General features: G+C 39.0%; 1 protein-coding gene across 4 annotated transcripts in view; it reads right to left on the bottom strand.

The window, feature by feature from the left end:
- Positions 1-16820, bottom strand: part of LOC124878185 (phospholipid-transporting ATPase ID-like) — a 73213-nt gene that overhangs the window by 18810 nt on the left and 37583 nt on the right. For all 4 annotated transcript variants that reach the window (XM_047382015.1, XM_047382017.1, XM_047382014.1 and 1 more), the window contains 7 exons: positions 15994-16092; positions 11630-11691; positions 7163-7235; positions 3807-3877; positions 3569-3651; positions 3194-3352; positions 3023-3111 (listed from right to left, as the gene is read on the bottom strand). In XM_047382015.1, coding sequence (XP_047237971.1) covers positions 3023-3111; positions 3194-3352; positions 3569-3651; positions 3807-3877; positions 7163-7235; positions 11630-11691; positions 15994-16092 — 636 coding nt within the window. The remainder of the gene's footprint in view (positions 1-3022; positions 3112-3193; positions 3353-3568; positions 3652-3806; positions 3878-7162; positions 7236-11629; positions 11692-15993; positions 16093-16820) is intronic.

Raw genomic sequence — 16820 nt, 5'->3', positions numbered from 1 at the left:
ACTGCCCAGAACTCGAAAGCGAAAAAGCATTCCGAGCAGCGGGCGCAGCAGAGTGACGTCAGCAGCCGCTCTTCCTCAGCTCCCTGCTGACCGAGCTACCCATCTTGTTCGGTAGGGGGCGCTGTGCACGTCTGCATTGCATTACATTGCAAACGTGCCGAGAAATTGATTGAATTGCAGCAGGACCGAGCTCAATTTGTGGCAGTGGCAGGCAGAACTGGTAGTTCCGGTGGCAGGCTGGTAGGGGATTCCGAGAGGATGCCAGAATGTGCCGGACCGACCGTAAAAGCTTGCCAATGCGGTTGCCGCTGTTTTTGTGGAAGCTAATGCTGATTATCGGCAAATGGGTTGTCATTGTTGTTATAGCCTGTTACCTTTAAATAATGATTTCATTATTGATTATTATTTAATAAACAGCTTTAGACCCATAACATAAGGTGATTGTATTTACTTGACATGGAAAATAAATAGCACTATGTGTTTGTGTGACGTGTTGAAAGGATGACGAAGATTTATTGCACAAACAGCCAGTTTATTATAGAGCACGTGCAACTATTCTGAATTGTCACTCACAGATAATTATAAATAAATGCTTAAAAACATGCTGGATGTCCCAGGCCATAAGGCTGCCATGAGGATGCCACAGCCTGCCACCGGAACTACCAGTTCTGCCTGCCACTGCCACAAATTGAGCTCGGCCCTGCTGCAATTCAATCAATTTCTCAGCACGTTTGCAATGTAATGCAATGCAGATGTGCACAGCGCCCCCTACCGAACAAGATGGGTAGCTCGGTCAGCAGGGAGCTGAGGAAGAGCGGCTGCTGACGTCACTCTGCAGCGCCCGCTGCTCGGAATGCTTTTTCGTTTTCGAGTTCTGGGCAGTACTTTGCGGGCAGACCACGAAAACGAAAAAGCAATGTCTGCTTTGTTTTCTTTTTGATTATGGCATAAAATGTGCAGTCGTGAAGAAGAAAATGCAAATGCAAATAGGATGATTGATTACTAATTTTATTTATGGGTCAAATAATGCAGCCACATTCTTAAAATGAAAAAGCATTTCTGAAAATGCTTTTTCATTTTCAAATTTTACATTTCAAATTGAATTTTGGTATCTATTTGCTGGGGTACATTTTGAAAAATAAATCTCAAATGTCTTTTTCTTTTTCATTTTAATTAAGTGAAAGAATGAGCAGTCTTGAAGAAGAAAATTAAAATGCAAATAGGATGATTGATTACTAATTTCATTTATGAGTCAAACAATGCAGCCACATTCTTAAAATGAAATAGCATTTCTGAAAATGCTTTTTCATTTGAAATATGGTAACGATTTGCTTCCATAAATATTAGCTTGTTTATCCATTTAAAACCAGCTCAGATGTGTGTTTGAGATGATTGTCTTGTTGGAACACCCAGGTGTAACCGCCATCTACCTGAGGATTGTTGATGAGGTCGATAAAGAGGAGGTAGTCCTTCTTTATTATTATCCACTTTGCAATGCACAGACCCTCAGTACGAAGCTGCCACCACCATGCTTAAGAGCTGATAGAATGTTTGTAGGTTTCAGAAGCTTCCGGTTCATGATAGATTTAAGGCTTGATGGTTTCTGGGTTGTTCTTGAAACTCAACTTCCGTTCATCTAAAAGGTGACAGTTTGGATCTTCTTCTAAAAACTGTGGTGACACATGCAAATTAATTTGTACTGCATGTTTAGAAATGTCTCCAAAAGACTTCGCTAACTTGTATTAACCTATATTGCTCCTTAGATCTTCACTGAGCTTCTTGGACTTTCACATTGTTCTAATTACTGTTCAACCCAGTGACTGTTGACTCACAAATCATTTCTATGGTTGCATAGAGAAACTAAAAGCTGCAGGCGACCAGTATTTGATGTAAAGTTAAGAAACTTTGCATCAAATTCTACAGTTTCAGGTGAATTTTCACATACAATTCCTTAGTATTTGTTGGAATCGCATAGGTGACTCGAATGTTTCAGGTATCTGTCCATAAGCTTCTCACAATAGTTTGCTGAAATTTTGGCCCATTTCTCCTGACAGAACTGCAGTAACTGGGTCAGGTTTGTTGGCCACCTTGCTTGCATACACTGCATCAGCTCTCCCCACAAATCTGACATTTTCTGTTGCTTTCGGAGTAATGACTTCTTCCTCACTGAGTGGCCTTTCAGCCCATGTCAGTACAGGACTCGTTTCACTGTGAATAAGGAGACTCTCTTACCAGCTTCAGCCAGCATATGCACATTTGACACCAAGACAGGCCTAGCTCGGGGACACAGAACTCGTCTCCTTTCTAAACTGTATGATGGCCGGACAATCCCCTGCTGTCTATACTTGGATGATAATTGTTTGAGCAGATAAATGTGGCAACATCAGGGATCTGAAAATTGTACCCAAGGATGAACCAGACTTGTGGAGGTTCACAGTTCTCTTCCTGATATCTTGCCAGATTTTTCCATGATGTCACAGAAAGAGGAGGTGTGTTTGTTCACAGGTGTGCCTCAATTGTTTTCTCAAATGTGGTGAACTGACCTATCAGAAGTTTACAAACCCATGACATCATCAACTTGACTTTCCAAAATTTAAAATAGTGACAAAAAAGTGAAATAAAATAAGCAAACAAGTCTCTAAGAAACGTATCTCTCATTATTCTAGCATTTAGCTAACAGGAAACATTTTGGTAACCCTAACTGAACTAAAACAGAACAAGTTTAGTCTGATTTAAGGCCAGATAGTAAGAAGATAAATGGTAATATGATGTATTTTAATCTGAGTGGATTACAGAAAATCTATAAAAAAAAAAGTAAACAAGCAAAGCAAATAATTTTGTTTTCCATTTAAGTTGTTTGCTGTACAATTATTCCATGATGGATAAATACATTTTATCAGTAACTACCAAATTTATTTGCAAATGAAATAAAACTAACAATTAAGTTTAGTTATTTAAGGATCCTATCTAAAGAACAACTTTGTGAGGATCTTTGTAAAGGATAAAAATGATAAATACTCACACAGAGAACAAGAACATTCATCAGACGATCTATACTGGTCCTCTTGAAGGTGCTCTTCCCACAGTTCTGCATCAGCTTCGTCTCTTGACCTGCAGAACAAAAGAACGAATGTGATGGCCTTTTCTTTCTGTATTTTAAACTAAAGTAACATCTGCGAAGCATCTCACTGACCTCCGAACAGCACCAGCCCGAAGCACCACTCGGTGTTCCTCAGCGTGCAGCCTCGCAGCAGGATCTTCTCATTGTCCAGCGGATATTTCTGACCCGCGTATGTTAGCGTTCCCATGAATCGGTCGAGGCGGTTGTTGGGGGGTTCACAGCGAACCTCACCTTCAGTGGAGACATGAAAGTGTTAAGAATGGGAATTTATTTGATCCAAAAAAATATTTCCAGCCCTTTTTGTCCCTTTCTATCTTCTATTTCAATAAGTCTGTTTGTTGTCCCTGTCCTCTGATTTATTAACTGTAGCAGAAAAATCTTCATGTCTCTGAGAAGGACTGTGTGCTTTTTATTTGTGCTTTTTTGGCTGTCGTGAACCAGTATTACCATTAAAGTCTGCCAGTTGTTCGATATCATCTCCCAGGTCTCCTGTTACTGGCAGGGCCTGCTTGACCTTCAGGTTAGTCTCTCTAAGGGAAAGCAGAGGAGAGAACAAACAAAAGCAAAAGATACAGAAAGCAGAGGGCAAAATAAGATCAGTGATTAACATTCTGAGAACCTATTAGTGAATGATTTACAATTAACACTCTGACAAGTTGTGTTTTACACCGAAACGTCAACTAACCCATCCAATTCTGCCGTCTCTATGTACACAAGGTTTAGGGGTTCGCTGCTGGAGAGCAGCAAGAGGTCAGCCTGAAATTAAAACAGTGCAAAATCTTACAAACAATTGAAACATCTTCAGATTTGTTTATGTTTGGTGTCCAACTTTTCATTAAATGTGCTTAAAGCTCGTTTATATCTGTGTGATTAAACAGAAAATCATATAAGAATGAATCATGGCATTCATGTACATCCTTGAGTCCTCGGTACTTAAACAGCTCAATTTAAATCCAAAATTTCCCGTTTTACTTTATCCAACGCTTTATCTGTTTAAATAGTATTTTAAAATGGAGTTGGGAATCAATTGTTACACCTAAATACCGTTTAACAAGTGACAAGAACATCAATACATCAATATAAAGCCATGGGGACAAATGAAGTCCATCCTTGCTGCTTCTATATGATTTAAGACCAACAGTAGCACCCAGTTGCTGCCACTTAAAGCATTGGATTGCAAAGATGGAAAGACATCCGCAAATAGTGTAGATAAGAAATTGTTGCAGCCCACAAATCAGGGGAAATTACAGAATATTTTTCAAAAGAAGAGAAGTCAACTTTTCTACAGTGAATTATTCACGTGGAAAACATTTAAGACAGCCGCATTTAGTAAATGCATATCATTATAGCAATCCTAACTAACATAAAACAGGAGAGGTTTAGTCTGACCTAATGTCAGACAGTGAGGAAATTATTTTTTAGGTTTTTTTTATACAGTGAATATAAATATCTGGTTTCAGGTGTATGATAATAAAATCATCTTACTTTTGCTGAATTAGGAGAGCAAACATAAGCAAAGTCATTAATAAACAAAGCAAAATGCAGAGGACCCAATACAGAACCCTGAGGTACGCCAACCCCTATGAGGAAACATTCAACATATCTGATTTGTGGCACTAATGTTTTGGTTAAATACTAGTTCAAAATGTAATTGTTGAGGACAGTTTCTGGCTTTCAAAACTTAAAAGGGTGTAAAACAAATCTCTATGCATAGTTAATTTTACAATCATCTACCAATAGGAATGGAGTTTGACAAACATATGGGAAGAAAGAAACTTGTGCCATCAGAAACTGAATTTGAATTTCTCAGACCGAATCTGTATTTGTGTAATTTGAAATTAAATGCATTGGTTTGACAATTAATTTCACTTAATTGAAACTGAATTTAATGGTTTGAAACTGAATTCATTTGCTCTGAAAATGTATTTTGTTGAACTGAAAATTCAGTTTCACTACTTTTACTTTCAGTTCTAAAATTCAATTTCAGTTCTAAAATTCTGTTTTTTGTGTCACACATCCGGGTCCTTGAAGCCACGGATTAATCAAACACAGATTCACCGATTCACGGATGTCATTCACTATTGCTGTGTCCAAATGCATTTGTTGGCCGATTACGTCATTGTGAGGCAATGAAGTCTACAGCTCCGCAGGCTCCTCCAAATAGGGCCGACAAATGCGTCCTTCTTTTCCCCAGATATTAAGGATGGGTCTGGTGTATCCTTCGTGGGCCACCCTATCCCATGATTGATTGCGGGTAAAAGTAGATTATGCTAACGGAAGTAGCAAAGCCTGGAGGAGAGGGAAAAGCTGTGAACTGTTAGGAATAATCTTTATTAATATGCTCAAATAATCTTTATTAATACGCTCATAGCTGTTTTTCCCATTTATACTATAGTGAAATAAAATATAAGTTCTAATGTTTCCCTTTTGTTACAATAGGATAAGAATGCTCATAAACATACAGTACAAGGATAAATGGCCCAAGGATTGTCATAAATGACCTGAAGCTGGGGCACTGGGGTTGATAGTGGAGCAACTGGTATAACTAGTTTGATTAGAAAGCCACAGCACACAGATTAAGGATGGACACCCGCTACTACACAACCTACCAGATAGACACCACAATGGTGACACATAGTCTACTGATAATCACTGAGGGAGAGCACATCCATTGCATTGGAGTACCAGATCTAAAAACTGTATGTGACCGTCTATCGAGGCTGCGACCGCTCGAGACGAGAGCCTCAGTGCTGATCTCTGTAATCATTCCTCTGCCTTAATTTAGATTAAAGGAGCTAAAAGTTAGAAACTGTTTGAGAGTCATTCATTTAAGAGTCTTTACATAGAGTGTGTGATCGCTTCTGGGGACCAAGTACCGGAGGAGCTCCGAGGCATCTGACCGCCAACAGGGTGCGGTAGCTCGAACAGAACAAAGTTGGATGTATTGCGCTTTCTGTGAAACAAAATGAACTTGTTTTTAGACTAGAATGCAGCTGTGTAAACCTGAAATATCTGCTCGGTTTATCAAGATTTCACTTAATTCCACACGTGCTACGACGTGTTCGGATACGTCCGGTTCTGCTGCCCTGACACCGGGCTCAGCTGACCGGGGGGTTAAGGTGCGATGAACCCCGAGAGAACAGCTGACTCCCGGCACGTTGTTTTCATGCTCCTGCATAATGAACAAGATTATAAAACAAGAAAATAAGCCATTAGGGCTCCATTTGTTTGGCTTCACAGCTCTGTGCTTCACGCTATCACTGTTGCTAGGCAACATAAGTTACGGTGAGGTAAAGGCAGCGGAAACGCAGACCGACGTAACACCGGCCGCACCATGCTAATCTGGCATGTTTAGCTAATAGCTACAGGTAGCATAAGTGTTGCTGTTTGACCATCATTTGTTTACATGATTTCTTATAGATGGTCATTTGACTTGGCGATGGACATCCGCTAAGCTCATGTATACTGCACTGCAGCAGCTCAACATGCCGTAAAGGAAGTTTAATCTGATGTGAAACGTAAATTGATGAATCTGTGTTTGATTAATCTAAGGCTATCCTCAAGGACCCGGATGTGTGACACAAAAAACTGAATTTTAGAACTGAAAGTGAAAGTAGGCAAACTGAATTTTCAAAACAACAAAATACATTTTCAATGCAAATTAATTCAGTTTCAAACCAATAAATTCAGTTTCAAACCAATAAATTCAGTTTCACACCAATAAATTCAGTTTCAAACCAATAAATTCTGTTTCAAATCAATGCATTTAATTTCATATTACACAAATACAGATTCAATCTGAGAAATTCAAATTCAGTTTCTGATGGCACAAGTTTCTTCCCATACAAACAAATGAATTGTAGTGGTAATCTGGACATAAAAAGACACGCAAAAAATACCTCAAACTAAAATTAATAGACGTAAAAAAGGAAATGAAGAAGCTTTTTTGTGGAAAAAGACAATAAAGTGAAGGCAGGTAATCAGAATTTATGGTCAAAGAAAGAAAGATAAATGTAAAAGTGAAATAAAAAGTTTACTCACAGTTACAAACTGGTTGTTTTCTAGCTTGATGATGTCTCCTACCTGGATGTCCATCCATTTCTCACTCCGCAGCCTGAGAACAAATCCTTAAAGTTAAATTTAGGTTTGGAAAGCGTCTGTTCATGACTGGAGGTTACTGTCAGGGCAAAGCTGGTGGTTTTCTTTTTTTGTGTCAGGAAACAAACTGTCTGAGGGACCATAAACAAGTCCACACTGAAAAGGTCTCACTAATACAAGCCACTTTCCTCCACTGCACGTTCCTGCCAGTTTCCTGTATGATACTGTTTGTCCGTCTGCCAACAAAACAGAACATTTTTAGAACTTGGATGGAGAAAATAGGAGGAAGGTTTATCAGTCTAGCGGGGATTAAAGTTAAGGAGGAGATGGTTCTGTAACTTCAGTCCTACAGCGGAAAAATCGTGTCTGTCCAAACAGACACAATTTCTCCGCTGTAGGTAGGGTGATAAAACCTGGCAGAACAAAAATGGAAAATATTTTCATTTCATAGATTTCTTAGATTAAGAGGGGAGAACTTCTATGGTTTTTCTTTTTAATGCTCCATTTTTGTTTTATGAGTCATCTTCACAGATGTTTAAACCAACACCCTAAAAACCAAACTTCCCTCTGCTAATCAGTTATGCTACTAACCTCAAGTTGCTGTTTTATAATTGCTCAGAATTTAATCAGACATAAATACGTCCATTATTTTAGTTTTCCAGTGAATCCATCCTTATGTTTTAGATGTACATTCTTCTTTTTCAACTTTTTCTAAGATAAACAATATGAAACAGCAGAGGCTGGTTTCCAGCTTGAAAATAAAACAGCAAAAACATTAGCTAAGCATAGATAAAAGTTTGGATTGAAGCTGTGTTGAGAATAAGCAGCCAAATCTAGCTTTCCTTGTATTTTACGGAACAGGCGACAACATGTCAACAGGAAGTAAACCTCTCCTCCTACAATCCTACAGTGTCTTTCTATAAAGCCCTGAACTAAGCAACAACAGCTGCCAGCTCAGGAGGAACAACACACACAAACGTGCATGCTTACATATTTCTGTGTAAATTCACTTTTCATAACCTGGGCCCTTTTCTTTCCTCCACTGTCACTGAGGACAAGGGCGATGCTAACAAGAAGGTAAAGTCCTCCACGAATGGTTTCAAAATTTCTTTTTTGCACAAATAAAAACTCTTGATAAATTTTAACAGCTTTCCTGACCTTTCAGACTTTAGAACTTCCGTATGCAAAATATATGAATAATAGATTTCTGCAAAAAAGATAACCCAATCTCAAATATGTAGGGAAGCTTTTAAACATGTTAACCTTCTGAGATGCTAAACACGGCATGATTTGGTTATGATGAGGACCTGAATGCAGAGACAGGACAGCAGGAACGTGGTGAGTAAAGATGATTTTAATTAAGAAAATGGACCGGAAACAGCAGGCTGTGGACAACAGAGGATCTGACTCAGAGTAACTAAACCAGGGAGTATTTATTCTGGGGAGATTGACTGCTGCATACTCCACAGGTGGGTAAAAGAACCAATGAGAAACAGCTGTTTGAGACCATGAAACTGAGTCACTGATGTAAGAGACTAACACTGAAAGCCAAAAACACAGAAATACACTGAAACACAAGATTTACAAAGAAACCAAAATTATCAAACTAAACTCAAACTCTAACAGATCATGACAAAACACCAGCACAAAATATTCACACCCTTTAAACTTCTCAACAATTTCTCAAATCACAACTACAAACTTTAGTGTTCTGTACTGGGATTTTATGTGTTAGGTCAACACAAAGTAGCATATGTTACAAGGAAATCTGTTGGTGGTTGAGTTGCCTCGTACTCACATTTGTCACAGGGGGATGTTGGTACCTACTTACAGTGTGGGCTTTAACCCAGAAACCCACCTTCCTCCTGTTCCCTCTTTAAAAGTTGCCATTTACAGTCTCTGTTTATGTATTTTGACCACTATGTTTATTCCTCCTGCTACCTACTGAGTGGGGCTCAGCCCGGTCTAACTGAGTGTAAATGATGTTGATACAAACAGTTCCCAAATAGCGGTTTTCTTCAGCCTTTAGGGACCAGTGAAGCCAAGACCTTAAACAGCTGTGCCTATCCGGGGTTACAATATGTAACGAAATAGAACCCCGTTGTATTTCATAAAGGCTTCGCCTTTGAAGACTATTGCTAGTGTGTTAAAGATGAAGGCAGAGTGCAGTCTGTGGTTTTCTTCTGGTTCCACTGATCCCGCAGCCCCTGGAACGGGTCACTGTTCCTCCTGCACCTGATTCAGGAGCCACAGGATCAGCAGAACTTCTGCCAATATAACAAATAATTTTAGTAATCAAATTTGACCTTATATTAAAATATCTTTTGTTTTTCTTGCTGTTGTATTGTTGAACAGTATAGGATTATTTAAAGCATCATTGAAAGCTTTTATAAAACAAGTACATGTTTTAATTGAGGTAAAAACAATTAAATATCAGTATCTGTGTTGGGTTCATATACATTTGTACATCCGACCACAGAAGATTCAGGGCTTCACCAGTCATGGACCTCACTGCACATCACTGAGCTGAGATCAAATATAGCCCTGGAAATGTCAAATAATATTGTATGTTCATGTTATAGACTATTATATCACAGATCATCCCAACAATAATTTTATAAGAACAATCATTAGGCCTACATTGATACACGAACCGGTAGAATAATGAAAAACGGGTGTGTTTTCATCATCTATGTAAATCTGATTTGTCAGATTTTCTTATCAAACTAAAGTAAAAATGTATTTAAAAGAATGTCTTTTGTTTTGTCGTTATGTTGGTGAACAGTTTTTGCAGAACTTCTGCTGACAAAACAACCGTTTTTCCTTCATGTTTATTATGAACAAATATTGTCTTTAATAAAAGAAAAAGTCAAATAAAACTTCTCCATTCATTAAAATTGGAGAGATTCTGTGCCAGACGTTTCTGACTGGCATTGCATTCAGAAAACGAAACAATGACCATGACAGGCGGCCACAATTCCTGATTATTTTATTCTTCTATTATTTCAAAGACGTTTACAAGGACAGAGAAGATCATTGTTATTCTTTTCCTCTGCCTGCATTTCCTCCACATAGCGACCTGCCATCGGTTTACCTGTTGTAAATTGCAGCTGCCTTTGGGACACACATTCATGACAGACTAAATATGAAGACAGTTACTTGCAGTTTTAGTGTGAGAATAACCCTGTAGTAAACACATTGGCATCCACTCTTCCCAGGATTTGACAACTTTGCGCTAAAAACGTCCTTTGTTGCATATTCGATGAGGCAAACGTGTTAACTAGAGGGGGGGGTTATTTTGCGCTTCCGATCTCATTGCACATGTAAGTAAATCAAGCTGCGCATGTTTTTGTGGATGCTGTCAGTTTCAAGAGGCACAAACGTTTTGTTTGCGCCTCTGTCTGTCTTTAGACAGCGAGACCACCAGAGAAGGAGAAAGAAAGAGATCCTTCACAGCCTCTCAGCACAGTCGGGTCCAGCCTACGTGAATATCTTGTGGGACCAGATCACGGCTGGGCAGGGCAGTAAAGTGGGGGCCCAATGGGCCATGCATGCATGTTTAGGGTCACTGTCCCATCCCAGACTCAAGTCTTTTGCAGCCCACAAAAGGTTTTCACACTCCAGACTCTGGTGTGATTCACGAATCACATTAGGATGCAGTTTTGCTTCAGAGGATTATGTAGAACATGGCTGTCACGTAGCCTAAACATGAAGTAAGAGAGTTAATGGTCTAAATTATCCTCCACTGATCGTTGTTGTTGCTTCCAGCATCCATGTCTTGGATATGCTGACACCGTGTTCCCCCACGCTCCTCCCAGGACCCTGGTACCCGTCCACTAAAATAACAAACCACTACAACTTTGCCGAGAGGACTTTTACTGAATGCTCAGAACCTGTGAGGAGCTGTCAGGTGTTATCATGCATAATGGAGGACACGCTTGGGTCTTAAAACGCCTCAGAACCCCAGAAGACCTCATTCAGACCCTGTAGAGACTTTCTGTGATATGGCAGATTTTTTTTACATCGTGGGTCAGTCTTTATGCAGGGTGAAGGTAGCTTAGATCCCTTTATTTTTTTATTCTGTGCTGGGTTTCGTTCTGCCCAGGAAGCAGCAACGGGACAATGACTGGCACATGTTATGTTTCCTGTTGACCTGATGTCTGCTAACTCAAATGTGTGAGTTGACTCAACTTATTTTCACATTTACAGCCAAAACAAATTCATTTGATTACTTTGAGGTTTTATTTTTAAACCTCCTCATGAAAAATTTAAAAGGTTCCTCTGATGCATATGTCACCTATGAATAACTTGGACAAAGAACAAGCATAGAGCGTCTTGAAATTGTGAATAAAGACGTTACCACACACACACCAGTTGAAAAAAATGTGTTGAAATATAAAAAAAACGTACTTTCTATCAATGAGTACTTGAACTTTTCGGTTGTTTACTCGATTGTCGCTCCTGTGGCGATTCTAGAAGAGAGAAGAACAAGAAACAACAGCAGAGAGTCAGGAGAGGTTACAGGAAATTCAGTTTCTTTATTGAATCAGTTTCTGATAAGACAAACCCTCCTATCACCGCCTAACAGGCTGCAATAGCAGTTTTTATAGCATCTGGAAGCAGATATATTACTGTAAATAACCTGCTGACGAACCCCTTCTTCCTATTTAAAAACCACAGATGATTTCAAGCAACGAGGAGATCTTTATTGACTGTCTCTTTGTGTCTGGTTTCAGATCCTAATCAAGACAGAGAGACGCCAACTGAGGCGGCCTTATCTTTGTTTTTTTTTAAATATATATTTTAGTGAGTTTATCCGCCTTAACAGTCACACTAATCTCTAAATTAAATTAAGTCATTGTATAAGATAATATTTGAAGCTCATAAAACCTTATTCTTAAATATTTCAGTTAAATAACCTATGTACACATTGAGGTAAAGTTAATATTGACCTTTTCTGACCTGCATTAAGGATATTTGGATTTTCTGTTAAGAGAAAGTCATTGTTAAGGGATTTCTATAAAACCCAGTGTGAGGAAAGGTCTGGCTTGAAGGAAACCATTTTAACTGGTTTCCAATTCCCTAACAACTCTGTCAACACAGCATTTTAAAACAGCAGTCAAGTCAAATCAAGTCATCCAGTTTTGACCACTTCAGCAAAGGGCATTTTCATTTATAGAATAATTTACATTTTTCATATTTTGTTTCCAACTGCAGCAATCTCGATTTATAAAAGCGCTTTTCTAGTCTAGTTTTCTATTCTTACCAACCACTCCAAGCACTTTACATTGTACGCACTATTGTACTCGCAAATATGCACACATTCATAACACCAATACACAGATCGACAGGCAACTTCGTGCTTAGTGCCTTGCCAAGGGGCACATTGACAAGTGGCAGAAGGAAACGGGAATCGAACCCACAACTTTCTGATTGTCAATCAATGAGTTGAAAAGCTGGACATAAGGAATGCTTAGTGTTTAAAAAGAAGAGGAAGATAGTTACTTTACTAAAAATTTGTTGAAAAAGCAACCAATGTCCAAAGAAAAAATCTGAAAGGCTTTAAAAAAGTCTGGAATGATACTGATCAAGACCCCTTTAAAAAAATGCAAGGAAATTCTAATGCTTGGAAAGAAAATATAACAAATAGCAGTATGATCCAAGAGTTTTGCACAAGACTGGTAGTGATGCACCAGTAGAATTCCCACTAATAAAAATGGCCAGATTTTCCTTTGATCGGTAGTTCAAAAACTAAAAAAATCTGATTATTATTATTATTTTTTGCTGTTAAATAAATGGATCAAAACCAAAAAAATGCTACTCCAACAAAACGATAAGTTCTTTGATGCACTTTATTGTATCAAAGTTACAGAAAACAGGAACTTGGAATAGACACGTAAAAGCATGACTGGTGCATCTATGGATGGTAGATAAGGAGGAAGTTTGATAAGATCAGTCTCATTTCATGAGCTCATTTTGACTTCTAGTGAAATAAAAAGAAACAAACACCATCTCTCTCATTTTAAAAATGTGGGCCTAAAATAGAGGCCCAGGGAGAGGGAAGTCTGGGTCTCTCTGCTTAGGCAGCTGCCCCTGCGACCCGACCCCGAATAAGCGGAAGAAAATGGATGGATGGATGGGCCTAAAATAACTGAGGTTTAGTACAACGTAAAAAAAATATTCAGACCAAAGAAAGCCACAGGTGTTTAATGATGACCTTCTTTCCTCAGAGTGTTGGTACACATTGTCTTTGAGATAATATCTGGTTGACTGTGACAACAAAAAGAGGTGAGCAATGTCTCATTGTCCTAAAGGTTGGGGAGATCTATCAAAATAGAAATCTATCTAAAACATTTCACATAATCCATTCTTTCAAAGTGATTTCAGTCAGATGAGGCTTGTAAAGGTTTCCCAACGCATGTAATAGTTCCTTCAGTGTTCGTTTAGCTCACACCCCTCTCCATACATGGTCAGTATCTTGAGAACCTGGTGTGCTCAGAACAAACCGTGGACCTCATGACTTCACTAAAGCAGCAGATGAGGATGACTATTCAGGATTGCCGAATAAAAAGCCTCCTGTTTCTGTCGCTTGAGGTAATGTTCATCAGCTATTTCCTACATCTCCTTCACACACACCCCTATTCTCATGCACCTTAAAGGAAAACTAAATTGTCCTTCATTGTTCTCTGTCTTTCTAATGAACTTGTGTGCAGTTCAGAGGTTTTAGAGGTGTTAACCCTCAAACAAAGGGAACTTATACTCTTTCTCAATCAACTTAAAATTTCCTGATGACACAATTCAAGAAGTAAATGAGGGGAACTAAAACCCAGACCTATGTAACATCTACACAAAGATGAGGCAAAATCTCATGACAAAGAATCTTAATTTAAAACACTTTAAAAAACGTATACTTTTCAGGGAGAAAATGAGCATAAAATCTGGTTTAAAGAGATAAAATAAACTGGTTAAATTAAATTTAAAGCTGTGATGGTCAAAGAACATCACCACTATGCCTAATGTCAGAATAAATGGTGCTAAATGGCAGGATGAGCTTCCGGCATCTGACATAAGCTGTTTTAATATGCAGTGAGGTTTATATTTAGATTCAGACTATCAAGGTCACTCAAGTCATATCGGAATGAAATGTCCTCTGATTTCTTGTCTTCTTAGTTTTCACATGACTAACCGAATACATGGAGAAACATCCTACTCAGAGCTACTTGGAAGGTCTGACGTAGGCGGCACTTACGCAAACAGCAGATAATCAGTGAAATATGTCTCGCCAGCAATACTGGTCATCTTACTGCATCACAGAACATTTCAACAACGAGCAACAGATACCACCAGTTCTCTCCGTTCGCCCATCGCCTATCCAAGAATGGGTTGCAGAAATAGTTTCAGGAGGGAAACCCAGACATCCCTCTGTCCAGCGACACTCTTTAGCTACTTATGGGGGATCCTGAGGCTTAGAAGAGATGTACATTGCTTCAAGTAAGTTCTGGATTCGCCACTGGGTCTTTTTCCAAAGGGGGGCTGTTCCTAGAAAACCGCCAAAGAGAAATCCTCAACATCAAAGGTATATACTCCAATGATTCTAGGTGCTATCTTGTCAAGTTCTTCTGTGGAACTTGCATGGCAATCTGGGATCAGACTAAAAGTAATTAAAAGACCTTAAAGGCGTAAACCACATAAATCAGATTTGGACAGGTAGAGAGAGCTCACTGGTCCACTGCTGATGTCAAGTCTTGGTGCCTGGGGCTTGGTTGGGTTGAAGTAACCACCATGTGGACCCACCAACACCTGGAGAGATCTCAATTATCTCTTCCAAGTAGGACATCCTAGGGGAACCTTTAAGGGTAGGTGCCCAAACCACATCAAAGGGCCCCCAGTGATGTAGAAACCTGTACAAGCTGTAAGCTGTCATAGATTGTGAGATTGGAGAACAATAACAGAGATAAAAACGTAAAAGCCAGGCACAAGGAGAACAGGAAATGGAACATGGGCAGAATAACAGGCAGTGAAACCGGCCAACTGAAGAATCTAGCAAAACATTAAGCTTAAATACTGAGGGAAGTGTAGAGAATGGCACGGAGGGCAGATGAGTTAGTCAGGGGATTATGTGTCAGAGCTGAAGCAAAAGGACAGCAGAAAGACTGAGGGAGGGAGATTTGTTAACACAGAACGTGCCGAACAAAGACCTAAGCAAACCTAAAACCAAAGGGAGAAGACCAACACTGAACCAAGAGAAATAAATCCAAATGCACAGAGAACAGAACAAAAAAATGAAGGAATGAACTAGCATGGAAACTAGCGTGGAAAAACCTTACAAACAATAAAGAACACAGGGAAATTAACTGAATGAGGCAAGACCTAAAGAACATAAACAACAAGGAAATGATGAAAACACAAACACAAATGAAAACCCACACCCACACACATAAGGATCATAACATAAGCTCCCAAGACAACATAACTTTTCACCTTCTCTGTAAGGCAGAGTCTGGCCACCCTTCAGAGAAAGCTCATATCATCTTCTAGCATTGTGATCTTGCTCCTACAATCATGGTCCATATGATCAAAAAGGAAGCCTCAAACAAAGAGGAGTGGTAAATTGAGATCCTCCACTTTTGGGTTAGCTTCTTCGTCACCAGAACAGGCTGGAGCAGTGCCTGCATTACTGCAGATAAAGTCCTGATTACTAAATTAATCTCACTCTAAATCCTGTTTTTACTGAACAAGACAGGAAGCATTCCAATATTTTAAAATCTGCTTACTATATCGTCAGTTGCATCCTTAGCAGCGGTGACTGTAAGCACGAGGATGAGAGGCACGACGGTGGTGAACCAGGACAGGGAGGAGATCTGAGGGATCACCTGGATGACACAGACAATGACATCATTTTACACTTGTTGCAGTTTATATACGTAAAATACAGCATGTGGAGAGACAACAGATACTGTGTGTTGCATAAGTTCTCATACTCCTTGAACGTTTACCATATCTTGTAACATTGGTGTGTATTTGTATTTGGCAGCCTTGTGTCGATACTTTCCAGAACCACCAAATCTTTAGCCTTTTTACTTTGCAAAGTAGCTCAAACTCAATCAGATTGGTCACAGAACATCTGTGAACAACAATTTTCAAATTTTGTCACAGATTTTTAATTTGACTAAGGTATGGACTTTGACTGTGCCATTCTAACACACAATCTAAACCATTCCATTGTAGCTCTGGCTGAATGTTTAGGGTTGTTGTTCTGCATAAAAGCTGAATCTCCACCCTAGAAAAAAAAAGAAATCAACCAAAAAAATTAAGAAAACTATATGCCTTCATTTTAATAATGCATTTGAGTAAATCCCTTTTTATTTTTTAATGTAAGTTTAGTTTATAGCAGGTAAAACTAAATTTACTTTTAATTGTAAAAGAAATCAGAGTTCTGGGCCCCTCAAGTACTTTGGAGTGTACACACAGGAAGTGTACAAACTTCAACCCCTCTTGAAGTTTGTACACTTCTGGTCTACAACATTAAATTCCAACTGGGCTTTGTGGTTGTAAAATGACAAAATGTAGGAAAGTTTAAGCAGTATGAATACTTTTGCAA

The sequence above is a fragment of the Girardinichthys multiradiatus genome, chromosome 12, assembly GCF_021462225.1.
Source record: "Girardinichthys multiradiatus isolate DD_20200921_A chromosome 12, DD_fGirMul_XY1, whole genome shotgun sequence".
NCBI lineage: Eukaryota > Metazoa > Chordata > Actinopteri > Cyprinodontiformes > Goodeidae > Girardinichthys > Girardinichthys multiradiatus.
Note: the sequence above shows the minus strand (reverse complement) of the source record. Positions and strands in the feature narration are given on the sequence as shown.